Source organism: Salmo trutta, chromosome 4 (genome assembly GCF_901001165.1).
Source record: "Salmo trutta chromosome 4, fSalTru1.1, whole genome shotgun sequence".
Lineage (NCBI taxonomy): Eukaryota > Metazoa > Chordata > Actinopteri > Salmoniformes > Salmonidae > Salmo > Salmo trutta.
Window position 1 is genome coordinate 38,299,354 of NC_042960.1, and position 18,092 is coordinate 38,317,445.

The window sequence follows — 18,092 nt, forward strand, 5'->3', positions numbered from 1 at the left end:
CTTACCTCATCCATGGTGGCTAACACTGCTAGTTTGTGGGGAATTGGGAGTTTGGCCAAGGGGTCTCCTCCAACCCTGTTGAAATAAAGAAGTAATGACCTACTGTAGCCTCCATGAAATGATCATGCAGGCAGCCAAGGCCAGCTCAACATGCTTTCTTAGCCCAACGTATCCCTACCCTTCAGACCACTCACCAGTCAACCACTACTCCTCTAGCCTGGTCCCAGATTTGTGTGTGCTGTTTCGCCAAAAGACAACGGCTATACAGCACAAACAGATATAGAACCAGGCTACTCTTTTCCCCATCCTTCCTAATGACTCACCCGTCAACCCCTACTCCTCTCAGGCTGTCCAAGTTGCCCATCAGCTCCTCATCAGAGCGGTAGGAGGAGGGCTGACCTGGAGAACGGTTCAGAGACACACTGCTCTCTGACGTGTACCTGGAGACAGTGCAGCCCGTTAGTTAACATGATCATCTTTTAGTGAAAGATCCTACTGTATGTGGAAATGCAGTTTGACAAAAGTATACAGCACAGGGTTATGCTCTTACACATTATCATTCCAATGACAATGTATCTGGTAAGAGTGCCTATCCTAATGACTGATATCCTAGTTTAAGCTCCAAGTTCTTTCAATGTTTTTACAAACCTGGTTTACCAAAGGGCACCGTACCATATGAACACTAATAAATCCAAGAACAAACAGATGCATTTTTTGGGGGGTTGTTATTACATTTTGTTCCACATATTTATTAAATAGGATCTAAAATTCTCACCTGTTGTGCCTCAAGTCAGACTGCATGCCCTCGATCTCTAGGGGTAAGGTGAGGACAAAGATGTCCAGTGTGACAGACAGATCATTCAGATCAAGACCCTGCAGGGCCTCTGCATTCTCCAGACATGTGATCACCTCACCTGTAACAAAACAGTACATGTCAACACAAACAGCAGGGCATTTAATAGCATTATGAAAATTCACAGCAGAACTGGGGTCAAATAGTATTTGTTGTCTTTCAAATACTTTGAGTGTAGGAGTGAGCCTGCTTGAAGTTTAGCACTTTTGGAACTAGTCCACTGGTTCCATTGTGCCGGACAAACTCAATAAAGTGAAGCTATCAACTAACATTTTATTGGTCACGTACACATATTTTAGCAGATGTTATTGCGGGTGTAGCGAAATGCTTGTTTTCCTAGCTCCAACAGTGCAGTAGTATCTAACAATTCACAACAATACACACAAATCTAAAAGTAAAATAATTGAATTAAGAAACTTATAAATATTAGGATGAGCAATGTCAGAATGGCATTGACTAAAATTCTGTAGAATACAGTAAACACACATATGAACTGAGTAAAGCAGTATGTAAACATGATTAAAGTGACCAGTGATTCCAAGTCTATGTACATAGGGCAGCAGCCTCTAAGGTGCAAGGTTGAGTAACCGGGTGGTAGCCGGCTAGTGATGGCTATTTAACAGTCTGACGGCCTTGAGTTAGAACACCAGGTCTGAGTCACACACTGTCTATTGGCTTGTGTCTCTTCTGTGACGGTTGTCAGGTACAGTGTGTACTCACCCAGGCAGGTGGGTAACGTGGTTATGGGCATGGATCCGTGGCAGCTCTTCATGTTAACAGAGCAGGTGAGGTGGACGAACAGCGGAGGCATCTCAGGCTGAGGTCCCTCTGGCTCCAACAGGCTGTCTCCCTCTAGGATGCTGAAGGAGTCCTCATCCTGGTTCACCGTGTTGGAGTCAGACAGGGACTCATCCTCCCCCTCTCCCCCTGCTTCCCCCTCTCCGTCTGTCCCTAGGGATCTCCGGCCCCCAGCCCTCTCCAGGTACTCCACCTCCAGGTCTGTGTCACTCTCCATCATGATGCAACAGCCCGACATGTTCTCTGAGGTGCACATTAGGATGACATAGTACACAGCATTATGACATAGTACACAGGATTCATGACGTATCCTTATCTACATGTTCTCTGTGGTGCACAGGATGAGTATAGGGTATCTGATGATCTGATGTACTGTTATCTAGAAGATCTTAGGCGGGGGTGACACCAAGCAATCTAAGCAACTAAAATACAAGGATCCCCACCGTCCTCTGTAGCAGGCTCAGCCTCGGAGACAACCTCTTCACTAAGTCGTCTCTCCTCTTCCCTATCAGAGTCCTTAGGAAGAGAACAAAAAATGTAAAATCAGACGAAGAACGCTATATTATTCAGAGTCCCAGTTAGTTAATAGTGAACCAATGTTTTCGGCCCCCAGTGCCTTCTTCAGTGTCCTGGGGGTGGATACCAACCGAGAACAATGGATAGGAAATAACATACACATGTCTCTTTCTTAGATGATGGTGGGCAGTAGTAGAAGTAGTGGGGATTGGAAGGCACGGTCTTGAAGAACTGAGCACCAATGTCCATGAATTTGTCCTGTTGAATGCAGGCATTAGCTAGCTTTACAACGGTTCTTTAACAAGAGCATCAAATTATAACATAATCCATCTAATTTCTTTCCATTCAAACAAAATCTATCCTTCAGTTGTTTACCTGTATGATTTTGTGCAGATCAGGGTAGACCTCACACTTCTGCTGAAGGCGGAGGAGGGACAGAGGGAACTCTGGTATCCTGATGGTCCCAGGGGGTTCGTCCAGGCCGAGGGGGGAGTTAGGGGCCGAGGCCTTCCCTCTGTTCTCTGCCTCACTCACGTCCTCCATCTCAATACTTGCAGACAAAAGGTCGTCATGTTTACTCACAGAGCAACATTCAGCACCGTCAATCAATAGTCTGAACCAAACAAGTACCAAAACAAACCAAACAAATGTACTGTATATATACACTCTTTGCAAATTAAGTTCTGGACCAAGGTCATATAACATTCTGAGGATCATTCTGTAGCCGACCTGGGTCAAATATCTATATAAAATATGTAATATACTTCAGGTGCCCTTGATTTAGTTTGTCAGGGACATGGGATAGTCCCAAAAGTGCAAACTCCAGATTGCTATATTTTATTTATTTGATAATTAAAAGTAGAAGGCTGCTCCAGCCAGAGACAACACACCAGTCAAACACACCCTGAGTACTTCAAATATTAAAAAAATGGGTAACTGCTCTGTAGGTCTCAGTAGTACCTAGATGAGGAGGCCATGGGTCCTCTCTTGACCGGCCCGTCTTCCTCTGCCTCTCCAATGGTGAAGGTGGCAGGGGTGATGCTGTGACCCCTGACCCCTCTGTCTCCATGGCGCTCTCGGAACACCCGGATGTGCCCGCAGAGCGTCTGGAGGAAGGAAGTGATGTCTATCTCCTGGAGAGACTCCTCACAGTAGTCCATGGCTGTCAGCAAGTCCTGGGAACTGATGCTGTGGGACTGCTGCAGGCTGCGGTACACACCTAGGGGGAGAGAACCCGATCATGCACACGCACGCACTTCAGATCCATGCCTGCTCTGTCTTAATTCATCTTTCCACGATTCCTCAAGTCTTTATCTCCTCGCCTCCTTCTCAACTGCATTAAAGGAGAACGTAAAAGTGGACCTTCTCCAATGTAATCTGAAAATGAGGGGAGGAGAGAGGATGCAAGGAATATCTTAGCTATTAACTACATCAAAAACCTTCCACTATACTCTCAAATACAAATCTGGCCAACTATTCCATGTTAAGTTCAGTCAAGGTCAGCACATAAATCCACATAAAAAACAGTGCCTTCAGAAAGCTCTCACACCCCATGAGCGATTTCCAAATTTTGTTGTGTTACAGCCTGAATTTAAAATTGATTACATTGAGATTTTGTGTCACTGGCCTACAATACCCGATAATGTCAAAGTGGAATTATGTTTTTAGAAATGTTTACAAAAAAATGCTGAAATGTCTTGAGTCAACAAGTATAAAACCTCTGTTATGGCAAGCCTAAATAAGTTCAGGAGTAAAAATTTGCTTAACAAGTCACATAAAAATGTACATGATTGTTTAATGACTACCTCATCTCTGTACACAACACAAACGATTATCTGTAAGGTCCCTCAGTCAAGCAGTGAATTTCAAAAACAGTTTCAACCACAACGCCTCAAAGAAGCAGACACTGAATATCCCTTTGAGCATGGTGAAGTTATTAATTACACTTTGGGTGGTGTATTAATATACCCAGTCACTACAAAGATACAGGCGTCCTTCCTAACTCAGCTGCCGGAGAGAAAGAAAACCGCTCAGGGATTTCACCATGAGGCCAATGGGGACATAAAACAGTTACAGAGTTTAATTGCTGTGATAGGATGGATCAACATTGTAGTTACTCCACAATACTAACCTAAATGACAAAGTAAAAAGAAGGAAGCCTCTACAGAATAAAAATATTCCAAAACATGCATCCTGTTTGCAATAAAGCACTAAAGTAAAACTGCAAAAAATTTGCCAAAGATATTAACTTTATGTCCTGAATACAAAGCATTATGTTTGAGGAAAATCCAACACATCACTGAGTACCACTCTTCATATGTTATGGGTATGCTTGTCATCGGCAAGGACTAGGACGTTTTGATTGTTCCTGAGTGGCCTAGTTACAGATTGGACTTAAATTTGCTTGAAAATCTATGGCGAGACTTGAAAATGGCTGTCTAGCAACGATCAGCAACCAACTTGAGAGAGCTTGAAAAATGTCAAAATAATAATGTGCAAATATTGTACGATCCAGGTGTGCAAAGCTCTTAGAGACTTACCCAGAAAGACTGTAATCGCTGCCAAAGCTGATTCTAACATGTAGTGACTCAGTTGTGAATACTTATGCAAATGAGATATTTTTGCATTTAATTTTCAATAAATTTGCAAACAATTCTAAAAGCATTTTTTTCCACTTTGTCATTATGGGTATTGTGTGTAGATAGGTGAGAATGTTTTTTAGTTTTTTAAATACATTTTCACGCTGTAACACAACATTTACATTTACATTTAAGTCATTTAGCAGACGCTCTTATCCAGAGCGACTTACAACTGGTGCATTCACCTTATGATATCCAGTGGAACAACCACTTTACAATAGTGCATCTAAATCTTTTAAGGGGGGGGTTAGAAGGATTACTTTATCCTATCCCAGGTATTCCTTAAAGAGGTGGGGTTTCAGGTGTCTCCGGAAGGTGGTGATTGACTCCGCTGTCCTGGCGTCGTGAGGGAGCTTGTTCCACCATTGTTGTTCCACCACAACAAAAGTATTACTTTCTGAAGCACTGTAATATACCCTAACAAATTAGTCAATACTTTTATCTGGATGATGTTTATATCATATTCATCTTGAGAAAACAGGTTTTAAATTATGCTTTTTTTCAGTACCACAGGGTATACATTTTGTGTTAACCTCTTGACTCAGTGAGCAGTGAGAGAAAAGATGCTGCCAAGGTGTGAATATATTTATAGTTAAATTGGCATGCCAGACCAATTTAAATCCATCAGGCTTGTCAGAGAGAAGCGGATATGTCACCTAAGCAGAGTTGTGTCTAGTGTGTGTGAGTGTGCGTTGTGTAGTCGCTCTCCTCCTAATTTGAGGTTTACAGATCCTGCTGCAAAGGAGCATTAAAAACAATTCCACAGATGACAGCTTAAAACACTCTTCTAACAGATTTCTCCGTCACTAGGATGACGCAGGTGACGGCTTTGCCCTATGCTTGCTTCTGTAGTATTGGAGGCGCTATCATCGGGTACGTGTGTGTGTGTGTGTGTGTGTGTGTGTGTGTGTGTGTGTGTGTGGCGAGTCACAGGCTGAAAGGACTCTGTTCAACAGTAGTGCACTAAATAGGGAATAGGGTGCAATGCCCTGATCAAAAGTAGTGTACTATATAGGGAATAGGAAGAGAATCAGCTACTAGCCGATACTGTGGTCAATAATAAACTTCTCCTCCCATCTGCTTTACCCAGCACCAGTAGCCCATCTCTTGTCCCTTCAGTGCCATAAAGCAGTGTACATTACCATTGGGCTCCTCTCTGCGTCAGTCATTTGCGAGTCAAAAGGTAGAGGTGCACTATCCCATTTCCTGAGCAGTTTATTTAAGGGGTGATTTATGACGTCTGGCTGTCGCAGTGGTCAAATGCAAGCTACACAGACAGATTAAGCAGTCAGACTGGACTGGTCACCTCTGACCTGGTCTCTCCTGACAGGCCGTTACCGTAAATGTTCGCGTCTGTCAGCAGTGTATTACCTGTGACGTAACACTGGTGGTAGTGCTCCTGTAGCAGGCTGCAGTAGTTGGCCAGCTCCTTGTGTTTATGAGGCTGCGACATCAGGTCTGTCCAGGAGGAGGTGCTGCTGCGTTCCTGAGATAGAGACCTGCAGGAGGAAGAGGACAGACACACACACACACACACACACACACACACACACACACACACAAACACCCCAAACACCATTAGAGAAGAAGAGGAGCAAGCGCAGAACCAGGAAGCCCAATAGTAGATCTGTGGGAGAAACATACAAGCCATAGAAAGGAGGGAGTATAGCCTCATCATCAGATATAACGCGGTTATTTTACACACCCCTTTCAAAACACACAATCTCATCTCACCCCCAGTTAACATGCCGCATGTCTCCTTTGCAAACACACAGTCTCTAATCTCACACTACAAAAAAAACACAAATCTCTGATGATATTTAATCTCCATTAGAAAAGAAACACACTGTCCAGCTCCATGTAATGTTGCATTATGCATTGAGGAGGATGCTGTTAAAAGTCTATTAGCTTGAGCGGTCACTGAACAACAGAGCTCCGAAGCATGCTTTTTAACAGGGGGGAAATAAAACCACTCCGAAAATGTATCCAATATGTCAATACTATGTGTCTTATGTTAATCTGGAGATCAACACATGGTCAGAGATCAACACATGGTCAGTCCTGTACCGTGATACACAAGTGTATAATTCCCATATTTGACTTGGAACTTGCAGGTGAAAAAGAAAAAGAGTACAAAGCAACTTGTTTATTCATTAAAAAAACATGAATTGTTTAATCACAGGCTTAGAGGAGAGATTTCCAAAGCACCACGCCCATGGCATCAAGTAGGGTCTGTAAAAAGTCCCCCCCCCCCCCCCAGAGAAGCTTGAAAAAAAAACTACTGCAACTGCATGAACCAAATTTGATTTTCTGGGAACATGCAATAAGTTAGATATTGTCAGTTCACACAGCAGACATGTTGATTTTGGACAGTTCCACCCATTAGTATCTGACTGCAGAGAGAGAGACAGCCTCCTACAAGAAGGTTGAGCTCCAGCAAACATAAGTGCCTTGCGTTGTGAAGTCAAGCCTTCAGTTATGTAAATGAATATAAAGTCAAAATATCTAGAGGCAACAGTCTTATCTGGAGGCAGATACCAACCTCCCAATAGCAACACAGGCCTGGAGTGAGTGAGAGAGTGATGGCCTCAGCCTCACCCACTTATAGAGGAGGAGCAAACTCTCCCTGGTATGAAAAAGGAGGAGCTAGGAGCATATGGCCAGGCCTAAGTCCCTCCTAACCCCATCAATTCATCTTTCCATGAGCCCTTGCATCCTTTCTCCTCACCTCCTTCTCAACCGTATTGGAGGAGAAGGTCCAAGGTCCCCCCCTTCAGACCTTCTTCTCCTATGTCTTTTGAGAAGGACACAAGGAGATAAGATGCAAGGAATTGAGGAGAGATTCATTGAGATTGATCTCACCACAGCTCTACACCAGGAAAGGACGGAGGAGGAAGAGGAGGATGGGGGGAGGTGGAAGAGGAGGATGGGGGGGGGGTGAGGGGAGGTGCGCGGCAGGATGATGGAAGCAGCAGTAAGCTAGCTGTGCTACCTGAACTTCATCTGCTGATGCATCTCCCAGGAGTCAGCGTCTTGAGGTCTATTTATCACCATAGTACAGGAAAACAATCAGAGGTGCACAACGTTAGCATGGAACTCAACCAACAACAATGAGCTTGCTGGCAGCCAATGTTGAGTGAAGGGTAGACTTATGAAGGGTATGAAGGGTATAATCGGGTATGGCATGGTAGGACTTCTGACTGAGAGCGTTTTAAAGAGTCAGTCACATATGATGGATGGTAAGGTGATTAAACTGATGAAAAGTAAAGTGCTGCATACATAGAGCCTTGGATCTGCTGTATTCCCCTCCCAAGACCTGGGTTCAAATTGAAATTGTTTCCTCCTCAATACTCCTCAGCCCCAGACGGCAGGATTTTCCACTTCTGAGAATATTCAAGTGATAACATTGCATCGGGAACGCTCCATCCTCAATCAAGTGCAGCTAAAGTATTTGAAAGAAAACAAATCCTATTTGAACCCAGATGTGCTCCCCATCAGTAGCCCCAGTGTGTGTGTGTGTGTGTGTGTGTGTGTGTGTGTTACTGGGTACCTGAAGAAGATGTCCCTTGGCTGCCTGTTAGAATGGGGATTGAGTAGCTGATCCTTCAGAGAGTCCAGGGAACAGTTATAGACATATACAGGGCAGCGCGGACGGGACAGGTCCCCTGAGCTCTGCTGGGACGTCTGGCGACTGAACGTGATGTGGAAGTCTCTCTTCTGGGGCTCAGCGAACTGCACCCCGTCCCTCTCCTCCACACCTGAGTGAGTGAGTGAGAGAGAGTAATTTCCTATTTGCTCAGGGAGCCCCATCCCTTCCCTTTCACAACAGTAACATTATGTTATTGCAGAGAGAGAGAGAGGGATAGAAAGAGAGAGGGTTGGGTTAGTGAGAAGGTACAGTATGTTGGTAGCAAAGGACTAATGATACAATAATCCTATAGTACTTACCTGCACCTTTGGTGCCATTTTCTGGCTCAGAGAGACGGCTCTCCCAGTTGTCCTGCTCCACCGTGGAGCTCCCAGACCCAGGCGAGAGCAGGGGTGACCTGGGTCCCACAGGACCAGCACCACCAGGGGAGAGCATGGGGGACCTCAACCCGCTACTCAACCCACCATACAGCCCATTGGTGGAGCCAGACTGAGAATCAGCCTGGGATTTGTTGCCGGTAGTCAGGGTGTCGTCATCATCTCCGTTGTCCTGGGGCTCGGTCTCCAGACCAGACGACATCAACATCTGGACATCTGCAGAGAAAACACAACAACGTTGAACGCAAACATTTTCCAGAGCGACTTACAGTCAGTGCATTCATCTTAAGACTGCTCGGTGCTACAACCACATATCACAGGCATAGAACGCACATTTTTCCTCAATAAACGTAGCTATCAGTAGAGTCTGAGCTAGAAGCTGGGGGGGTATAAGTCAAGAACAAGTGCTGGTTAATTATTAGACATTTGGGGGGGGGGGGGGTTACCAACATCCACAAACACACTGTACCTCTTTATGATGATAAGCGTGTCGATTACAACCAGTTAAAACTAGCACGCTGCCAGGCTGGTGGCTAGCCTAAATACATAGGATTCCTATAACTAGAGTGGAGCCCCCCAGATCTGTAGCTCTGTCCTATTCGTACACACACATCACACAACTACAGCAGAGCACAGAGAACAGTAGCGGGGTACCTACCTGTGAAGGTGGCAGGGAGGAAGGTCAGGAAGATCTGTTGAGGGCTGATGTACTTGGCGTAACACTTCCACTGAGGGGTAGACCCATCCCTCTCCACTGGGACTGGCTCCTCGTCCACCAGGTCTGCATTGCTGAAACTCTGAGAGAAAGAGGGGACAAACTCACTGGGCATAACTGAGAGGACAAGTGCTACAAAATAGACTCAACATATGTTTTGACCAAGGTGGACAGAGTTTCAATGAGAGGAAGAAGAGGGTAGTGTAAACCATGTCTGGACATCCAAAACAGCACCTCTGGTCCACTGGTGGTTTTACATTGTTTATACACTGCATAAAACCAATATCAATGCCAAGGAGGAACCTTCTGGATTTATTTCCCTGACGAGAGAATGGGGACTGGTTAAAAGGTTTACCTGAAGGGTACTGGTTGATCCTGTCACCTCCTTACTGCTCCCTGTAGTGTGGAAGGACATCACTGTGTCCTGTCTCTCTGGAGGTTTCAGGCACTCTTCTGTCAAGGGAAAGTAACCACATGGCAAGGCAAAAAAAATTAATTAAAAAAAAATGTGTGCAGGAGCATAGGATGATGTTACACAATGATTACAATCATTAGCAGGATTCTGTTCTTTTCAGTCAGTCAACATGTATTCATAAAGCCATTTCTACATCAACCATTGTCACAAAGTGCTTTACATGCACCCAGCCTAGACCCCAAAGAGCAAGCAGATGCATAGCAGAGGCACACATTTACAAAGCCTACCTCTGATGACCGGTAGAGAGAAGGGTGCAACATGTCCGTCTCGTTCCCGGTCTAGGATGTGATGCATGAAAGTGACGTTGTCCTGGTCAGCCAATGGGATCTCCCGGTCACTGAGCTCCTGTTGCAAGCTGCTGTGGAACAGGCTCAGCAGAAGCTCGTTGGGAATATAGGGGGTGCTCTGGGACACCTCCTCGTTCTCCACTGCAATACACACAAATAAGTATTCATTCATTCATTCATTCATCCACCATCTTCATAATATTGCAGCGACAACACCTAGTGACCATGTCAAGAGGTTTGGACTTTTTGGTGTAATGGATAAGGTGTTGGATTAACAGTCGCAGAGAATCCTTGATTTAGCAAAAATGTATAAATTAACAATAAGATCCTTGAGGACATGATAACATGATAAAATTCACCTCTGCTGAGAGTGAGGAAGAAGATTTCTATCTGTTGGCACTTGGGAAGCAGCTCGATGAGGTCAAACTGGAAGGGAACAGTGTGGATGCAGTCCTCAGAGGCAGGGGGTTCTCCTGCAGCGGTCCCAATGGGAGGGTACACCTGCTCCTTGTTCTGGCACAGCTGGCTAAGGTACTCAAACGTCATAATGGTGGACATACAGGTCAGATCCCGGGGGAAGATCTGTGGATAACGTAAATTCACTATCGTTTTATTTAAAAAAAACACATTTTTATTAGCCCATCCACCACCACCCCTTTTCGGAGGATACAGTTTTTACAGCTTTTCTGCTACATATAAATGCATTTTACATACACATTTTACATTGCTGTATATAAAAGTACCATCTATCACATAACAATAATACATTACTGAACATAAGCTCTTTAATCCCACCCCTCAGCCCATCCCACTTATCACCATAGACCACCCTCATTTGGTTTCCATGTGCCATATATTTTTGTAATTGTGCTTTGATGTTTACATGAATGTTTTACCTTTCTATTCGCATAGTATCCACAGATTGTGAGCAAAAGATGAACATCTTTCCTACAAGTATTCTGATATTGCTGATTGATTGACTATGGCTTTCCAAATCGCCCAACACTTCTATTTGTAAGGTTCATTTTAAGTCAATGTTGAGATTTTTTTTAACAATTCCTCATCCTGTGACCAGAAACAAGCTAGATAGGGGCAATACCAGAATAAATGATCTAGTGATTCTGTCTCTTCGCAGGCAAAACCTACAGAGCTAAGATTCTTGTATGCCCCATATATATAACATTCTGTTGGTGGCAATAATTTCAGATAAAAATGCACATTGAAATGTGTTGAATCAAGTGTTGTTTTTTTGTATTCATTCATATACTGTACCATGTGCCATGGAATCGGTACATTGAAAATATCTTCCCATTTATTTTGCAACCTGTATGGCGCAGCTGTCAACATTTTTGTCCTCAAATGAAACTGGTATATTTTTCTATTTATGCCAATCCTTTTCAGCAAAAAAATCCATAAAGAATGGTTTTGATTTTAACCATAATATTTGTTGTAATATTCGTTCTCTCTTTTCTGGAGGATAACATTTTACTTGTAACCAGCTTTGTGTGACTTGTTTAAGAAAGGGCGATACTTTCAATTAGTCGGAAATGAGAAGTTGTAATCTGTATAAAGGCAAAAAGTCAATTTTGAACAAAGGATGAGCCTTTCTTAATAATCTACTGGAGAACCATTTTGGGTTTAAGTATAATTTATGTATGAGTGAAGCTTTTAGTGAGAGGTTTAAAGTTTTAATATTTAATCATTTTAGCCCACCAAACTCATATTCATTATATAGATAGGCACATTTAATTTTGTCTGTCTTAGTATTCCAAATAAAGTGACATTTTTTGCCATATGATTTAAAAAAACAAGTCATCTAGAGTAGGCAGCACCATTAGTAAGTAAACTTTGATAGGACCAAATCAATGTGATTTTTCCATAATAGACAAGTATTTACCTCTCAGTGGTTGCAGAATCTAATCTATTTTTGCAAAACGATTGAAATTGTTTGTGGTTAGCTCATTTATATTTTTTGAGATGTGAATACCATGTCTACTACACCATCCACCCATTTCATTAGTAAACTACTAGGTAGTGTTAACATTGGGTCTTTTAACGATCCAATACGTAATATGGTACACTTGTCATAATTAGATTTTAGCCCAGAGAAGCTAGAAAAGGGATCAAGATCTTAAATGTGACTGTGCAGGGATGCAGACTGCAGACTTAAGAAAAAAACGAGAGAAATCGCCTTACAATGACACTTTTCATGTTCTTGTTGGATCTAATTTTACTAGCTAGCATTTCGATGGCCAAAATAAATAGATACTGATGCAACGGACAGTCTTGTTTTACTCCTCATAAAAGCTCAATACTTCTGAGAAGTAACCATTATTTACTATTTTGCACCTGGGGTTGCTTACATAACCATAACCCATTGTATAAAAGATTTACAAAAATTAAAGTAGCATTTATATATACATTTTACGCCTTTTCAAAATCTGCTATGAAGACCAGGCCTGGTATCTTTGATGTTTCATAATGTTTCAAGTAATTGTTATATATTATCTCCAATTCATCATCCATGTAAAAAACCTGTCTGATCAGGATGAACAATATCTGGTACAACCTTTTTTTATTCTATGAGCTATGCATTTTGCCAGGATTTTTGCATCAACACATTGAAGTGTAAGAGGCCTTCAGTTTATTAAATGGACTGGATCTTTATACTTACCACCTGGGTCCTGTTTCAGTAGTAATGAAAATCAGACCTTCTTATTGAGTACCTGAAAGTCTACCATTTTTATAGGAGTAATTAAAACATACTCATAAGGGATCTTTGAGTACATAAAAAAGGTATGATACACCATCAAGCCTTGGATGTTTTCCAGACTGAAAATATTGAATTGCCTCAAGAAGTTCCTTCTCTGTAATATGGCCTTCACACAGGTATTTCTGTACATTTGTCAATTTTTTTAAATTTGTATTATTATTATTATTATTATTAGGAAATAAATCCTTACAGTTAAAATCATTCAGTGAAGATGGAGGAGACTGAAAAGAAAACATGCTTAAAATATATTTTTTTCCTCTTTCAAAATATAATTTGATGAATCATGGATAACTGTCATTTGTAACATATTTCTGTAAATTCTTTTTGGATTCAAGAAAAACGTAGTGCATTTTTCACAATTTTCCATCCAATTCGCTTTATTTTTGTAATAAATTACACTTGATTGTTCTTGAATAAGTTCCTCCAATTATTTTAGTTTTTCCACTAAGTTATTTTGTGCATATATAGTACAGATTCCATTACTATCTACCTGCGCTGTTATTTCCTTTATTAGTCTAATCTCTTTTGACATAAACTGCTTTTGTTTTAATGACAAGTATTGTATTGAATAGCCTCTAAAAGGAACATTTAGAGGTGTCCCTTACAATAAGGGGATCTGCTGTACCTATGATGTGCAAAAAAAAAAAGTAAATAATGAATTATCTTCTCTTAGTTAAGAACAAATTGACATCCAGTAGGCTTTGATTACATTTCCAATATCCACGTGGAATTTCTGTAAGAGTTATGTGGAGGCCAATTAGATGAAGGTTCAATCGCATTCTGTCTCCTATTAATACTTTTTAAACGTTTGATGCCAGCAAGAATGAGATGTATATCTCACTAGGCCATGTATATCTCACTAGGTCAGAGATTTTCAACCTCCATATATCAACTAGTTCTAATGTATCCATGATATGCGTGATCTCTTTAAGTGCATGAGCGTGCTTCCATAGGCCAGTTATTAAAGTGAACTCACTATTACAATCAATCAACTGAAGAGAGAGGAACCAGACTTAGTCCATCCAGACTTAGTCCGTCCTCCTCTGGCCGCATATGTACACACGCTTCAACATCAACTCATCTCTATCAGTATTGTAATACTAAACAAATTGGTGAATTGGAGTTATCAGTGATTGTACTACTGAATAGCTGCAGTACCTTTGACAACAGCTGAGAATGCAAGAAGATCGATTTGATTAAGCGATTGATACTGACCGCCTGCGGTATCTCCTGGTAGGTGAGCTCCTGGAAGTGTCTATGTTGGTCTCTAGGGCTCCATACTGTCCCACTCTGAGGCTCTACCCAACACTCTGTCACCAGGTTGAGCTCTGTGTCCACATCGATGGCCTCCACCTCTGTGTCGTTGTCATCGTCTGTGGAGAAACTAGAGACCACATGATGGAAGACAAGGGGTCAGGACAGGAGGAGACATACAGATGCTTATTCAGCAATAGCACCATTTACTGACTAAATAACCAGCAAAATATACCAAAGTTCAAAAGGTAAAAAAAGAAAGAAAACATTTCTTAGAAACGTAACTGTTCTTCTAAAAAAAATATTTTGATCATATTTGAAGATACGGTTGGAGAATGTGTAGAATTTGTGGAACTGGTGGACTAAAGCAATAGAAACAACGGCCAAATATTCAATGGAATTCAGTCTCACCTGTCCTTGGTAGAGGTGGAGTGAGGTGGAAACAGGATATACTGGACGATACAGGTGTGACTTTCTCTGTCCACTGCCTCTGGCATCCCCTACGAGCACACCATCACAAGTCATCATTACAATGGGATTTTTATAGGAATTCAATGCAAACACTATACAGCAATAAACAGCAATATGTCCAGATTAGAGCATATGTATGTGTGTATTGTGTAGCCTAATCTTCCTTTCAGTGTTAATGTAGACAATGCTACATTACTACTCAAAGGATTAGTGAGTTTTTTTTTTTATTGAGTTCATATGGGTTTAGTAAATATTTGCTGTCCCTAGGTGCCCCAGCACGCTACTCTCACCTTCATTGGCAGTTCAGTCACCATGTTGACTATGCCCTCTCCACTGGCAGCAAAATGAAAGCCCTCAGAGAGGCGAATCCTTGAGAAACATCCAAAAACATTTTCAGGCAACCAGTCAGAAGATGTTAGTACTCCTAAGACCTCCCTAACAACTCTCTGATATGATAATGACTTTATTTATATTCGTAAGGAGAGTCTTCACAAACATTACATACATAGTGCACGAGTCAGGTAACATTAGACATGCCAATGGGACTCACTCAGACAGCATGGACAGTATATGAACCACAGCCTGCAGCGGTACGGTAGCACCCAGGCCGCTCTGCACCGTCCACACCCAGCGCTGGTGAAGGAAGTAGCGTGACAGAGACGCCAGCGTGGACGAGGCCGTCCGATTGGCTGCCATGCTCAGGGGCACGGTCATGTTGGCGGGCTGGGTGAAGTTCTCCATGTTCAGAATAAACGGGGTCCGGAAGTCTGACGGGAGCTTCTCATACCTCCAGGAGGAGATTGGACACCATTAGAGTATTCATGTTTATAATTGGGTAAAATGTCTTCATAATCCAAATTGAGGTCTGATACTTTGTTGTATGACCTCAATAATTGCAATCTAGCCACGTGGCTGAAAAAAAATGACCATGCCCAAGGCACAAATCTGACAACATTCCACTGACCTGATGAGTAGCTTCTCCAGAGGTTTGTTGAGGACCACCACACATGGCCGGTCAGACAGCGCAGGTTTGGGAGCAGGGAGAGGAGGAGACTTGGAGGGGGATGCGTGCCCCAGAATCTTCCTCTTGGTCTTGGGCGTAGCCTCCTTGTTCTGGACGCGGTGAGGGAAGCGAAGCCTCAGGATCTGCTCCCGCAGCTCATCCACTATCTGGAAGTGGGGCAGAGAAAAGGTTAAGCTGAAGAATAGGATGTGTTGGTTCCCTCACAGACAGTTCAGTTTAGTTCACTTGCCTTTCTTGGCCTTGTTCAGGATTTTCTGTTCTTGCATCTTCAGCAATGAGTTAAGAATCAACATTTACATAAACGGCAACAAAAGGTCAGACCAACAGAGGGTTGCAGCATTCTGAGGGGAAAAAAAGGTGACGTTTCACCTAGCGACTGACATCTTTCTGCTTGTTAGTTCCATTTAGTGAGGAGAAATAGGCACAGCTCTTGAGATTCAAAATATATATGTATTCAAAAATTGTTAGAAGCGTTTTCGGTGTGGACCATATCCCATACCTTGTTCCTGGTCTGGGCCAAGGTGCCAATAGGGAAGCCCAGCCTCAGCACCATGCAGGGAGCCTTGGAGATCAGACGCACCAGGTAGAAGGAGTTGGGGGGCTGGTCAGAGGCACTGGGGACAGAACAGGACATTCATTAAAACCTTACTCCAGTCATTTACTGTAGCTCAATCCAGACCTGGGTTAAAATAGTATGTGTTTTAGTATATTTTGAGACTATTCCATTGGTTCATTCAATAACAGCTTAAGTATTTGAAAGAAAAAAAACGAATATTATTTTTAACACAGTTCTATCTCACTCCACAATGTGAACAACATTTCCCATTAGTCTCTCTGCCTCTACCTGTATATGAGCTTGACATAGGAGTATCCCTCCACCAGTACAAAGCTGCTCCAGTCCCTCAGTAAAGAGGTGAGGGCTGAGTGGGAGATACGACACTGGATGGTGCTGAAACGCCCGTTACTACCAGCAGTGTGGAGGTGTTTGGGCACAGGCCTGCAGAGAAGAGAAGACAGGAGATCACCATTACAATGACTGGGAAAATACTTTTAAAATGAAACCTGCACACTTGTAGATTCTACTTAGATTTGACTAATTATACTAAATGACTGGGAGAGGACTATCAACACCGCTCTCAGTGATGCATCACTTTACAGTACATCTAAAAGGAGAAATGAAATCAATATGAATTGACAACATTGTAATTTAAGAAATTGACACAAGAAGTTGGTGTCGTATCTATAAACCATCTCTCACATGTCGTGCTCCAGGATGATAGCAATGCGGTGCATGTGAAGCCATCTCTGCCAGAAGTTGGCGTCCATGGACAGGACGGGCTTCCAGTAGAAGGCAAACTGGGACTGGGAGGAGTCCTTAGAGCCGCTGTGCTGGAGGGAGAGAACCTGAAGGAAACAACAGAGGAACACTGTGACTACCTGTCCTTAGGTCACTAGGACCAATGGCCCATATTCGTAAAGTGTCTCTCAGAACAGTGGGATATACAGGACCAGTTTTGCCTTCGTGATTATAAGATCAGTTTTGTCTAGACCATCATGAATATAACTACAGAAAGTGGGGACCTGATCCTAGACCAGCTTTATGAATATAGGCCAATGTAATAATGAATTTGAAAAATCAGTGTTAGTAAGTGTAAAGGAGTAACCAAAGTACATACAGGCGTGGTGGATCCAGGTGGGATGTAGAAGAGAGGAACTCCATTCTTGGTGCTCTCAGGGATTGTGTAGTTCTCTGGGAGAGAGTTAAAGGACTGCAGGTGGACCAGCATCTGATCTGTCTGGTTTATACTGTGAAGACAAAGAGCATAATAACATGTCTTATCGGGAGAAATGCACAGTATACACTTTTAAAATCTTGTACTTGGAATTCAATGTTTCCCCTATATTTACTGATGCCACTCCAAATTATTATTATTATTATAATTATTTGTTTTAATCATTTCCGGTATAATAAAATGTTTTCAGTGTAAACTTAAATGAATAAAACCAGAGACAAAGTATATAGAATCGATAATGTAGCTACAGTATATATGTTTAAATAAGATCATCTTTGAGAACTAACAATCCCCAAAATAAAAACTAGACAGTTAGGGAGAATCTAACATTAAAAAAATGGCATGGCATGGGGACCCCATTGATTTTGATATAATGTTCGAGTCACTCAGATAGCATAAGAACACGGCATAAGACATGGCAAAATGTGTAGAATTGCTTGAAAACAATTCTAAAAGTAGGTTCTATGA

General features: G+C 42.3%; 1 protein-coding gene across 5 annotated transcripts in view; it reads right to left on the reverse strand.

The window, feature by feature from the left end:
* The window catches only part of LOC115192317 (KICSTOR complex protein SZT2), a 114,161-nt gene that overhangs the window by 78,773 nt on the left and 17,296 nt on the right, over positions 1 to 18,092 (reverse strand). For 4 of the 5 annotated variants that reach the window (XM_029750677.1, XM_029750678.1, XM_029750675.1 and 1 more), the window contains exons 11-35: positions 17,508 to 17,637; positions 17,090 to 17,235; positions 16,676 to 16,828; positions 16,331 to 16,445; positions 15,772 to 15,977; positions 15,358 to 15,594; positions 15,098 to 15,176; positions 14,748 to 14,836; positions 14,298 to 14,466; positions 10,669 to 10,891; positions 10,250 to 10,450; positions 9,903 to 10,000; positions 9,491 to 9,629; positions 8,755 to 9,048; positions 8,357 to 8,564; positions 7,799 to 7,846; positions 6,178 to 6,305; positions 3,128 to 3,386; positions 2,543 to 2,717; positions 2,327 to 2,425; positions 2,095 to 2,167; positions 1,574 to 1,894; positions 776 to 914; positions 324 to 440; positions 6 to 75 (exon numbers count right to left, since the gene is read on the reverse strand). In XM_029750677.1, the coding sequence (XP_029606537.1) occupies positions 6 to 75; positions 324 to 440; positions 776 to 914; positions 1,574 to 1,894; positions 2,095 to 2,167; positions 2,327 to 2,425; positions 2,543 to 2,717; positions 3,128 to 3,386; positions 6,178 to 6,305; positions 7,799 to 7,846; positions 8,357 to 8,564; positions 8,755 to 9,048; positions 9,491 to 9,629; positions 9,903 to 10,000; positions 10,250 to 10,450; positions 10,669 to 10,891; positions 14,298 to 14,466; positions 14,748 to 14,836; positions 15,098 to 15,176; positions 15,358 to 15,594; positions 15,772 to 15,977; positions 16,331 to 16,445; positions 16,676 to 16,828; positions 17,090 to 17,235; positions 17,508 to 17,637 (3,916 nt within the window). The remainder of the gene's footprint in view (positions 1 to 5; positions 76 to 323; positions 441 to 775; positions 915 to 1,573; positions 1,895 to 2,094; positions 2,168 to 2,326; positions 2,426 to 2,542; positions 2,718 to 3,127; positions 3,387 to 6,177; positions 6,306 to 7,798; positions 7,847 to 8,356; positions 8,565 to 8,754; positions 9,049 to 9,490; positions 9,630 to 9,902; positions 10,001 to 10,249; positions 10,451 to 10,668; positions 10,892 to 14,297; positions 14,467 to 14,747; positions 14,837 to 15,097; positions 15,177 to 15,357; positions 15,595 to 15,771; positions 15,978 to 16,330; positions 16,446 to 16,675; positions 16,829 to 17,089; positions 17,236 to 17,507; positions 17,638 to 18,092) is intronic. The other variant, XM_029750676.1, reaches the window with a different exon arrangement.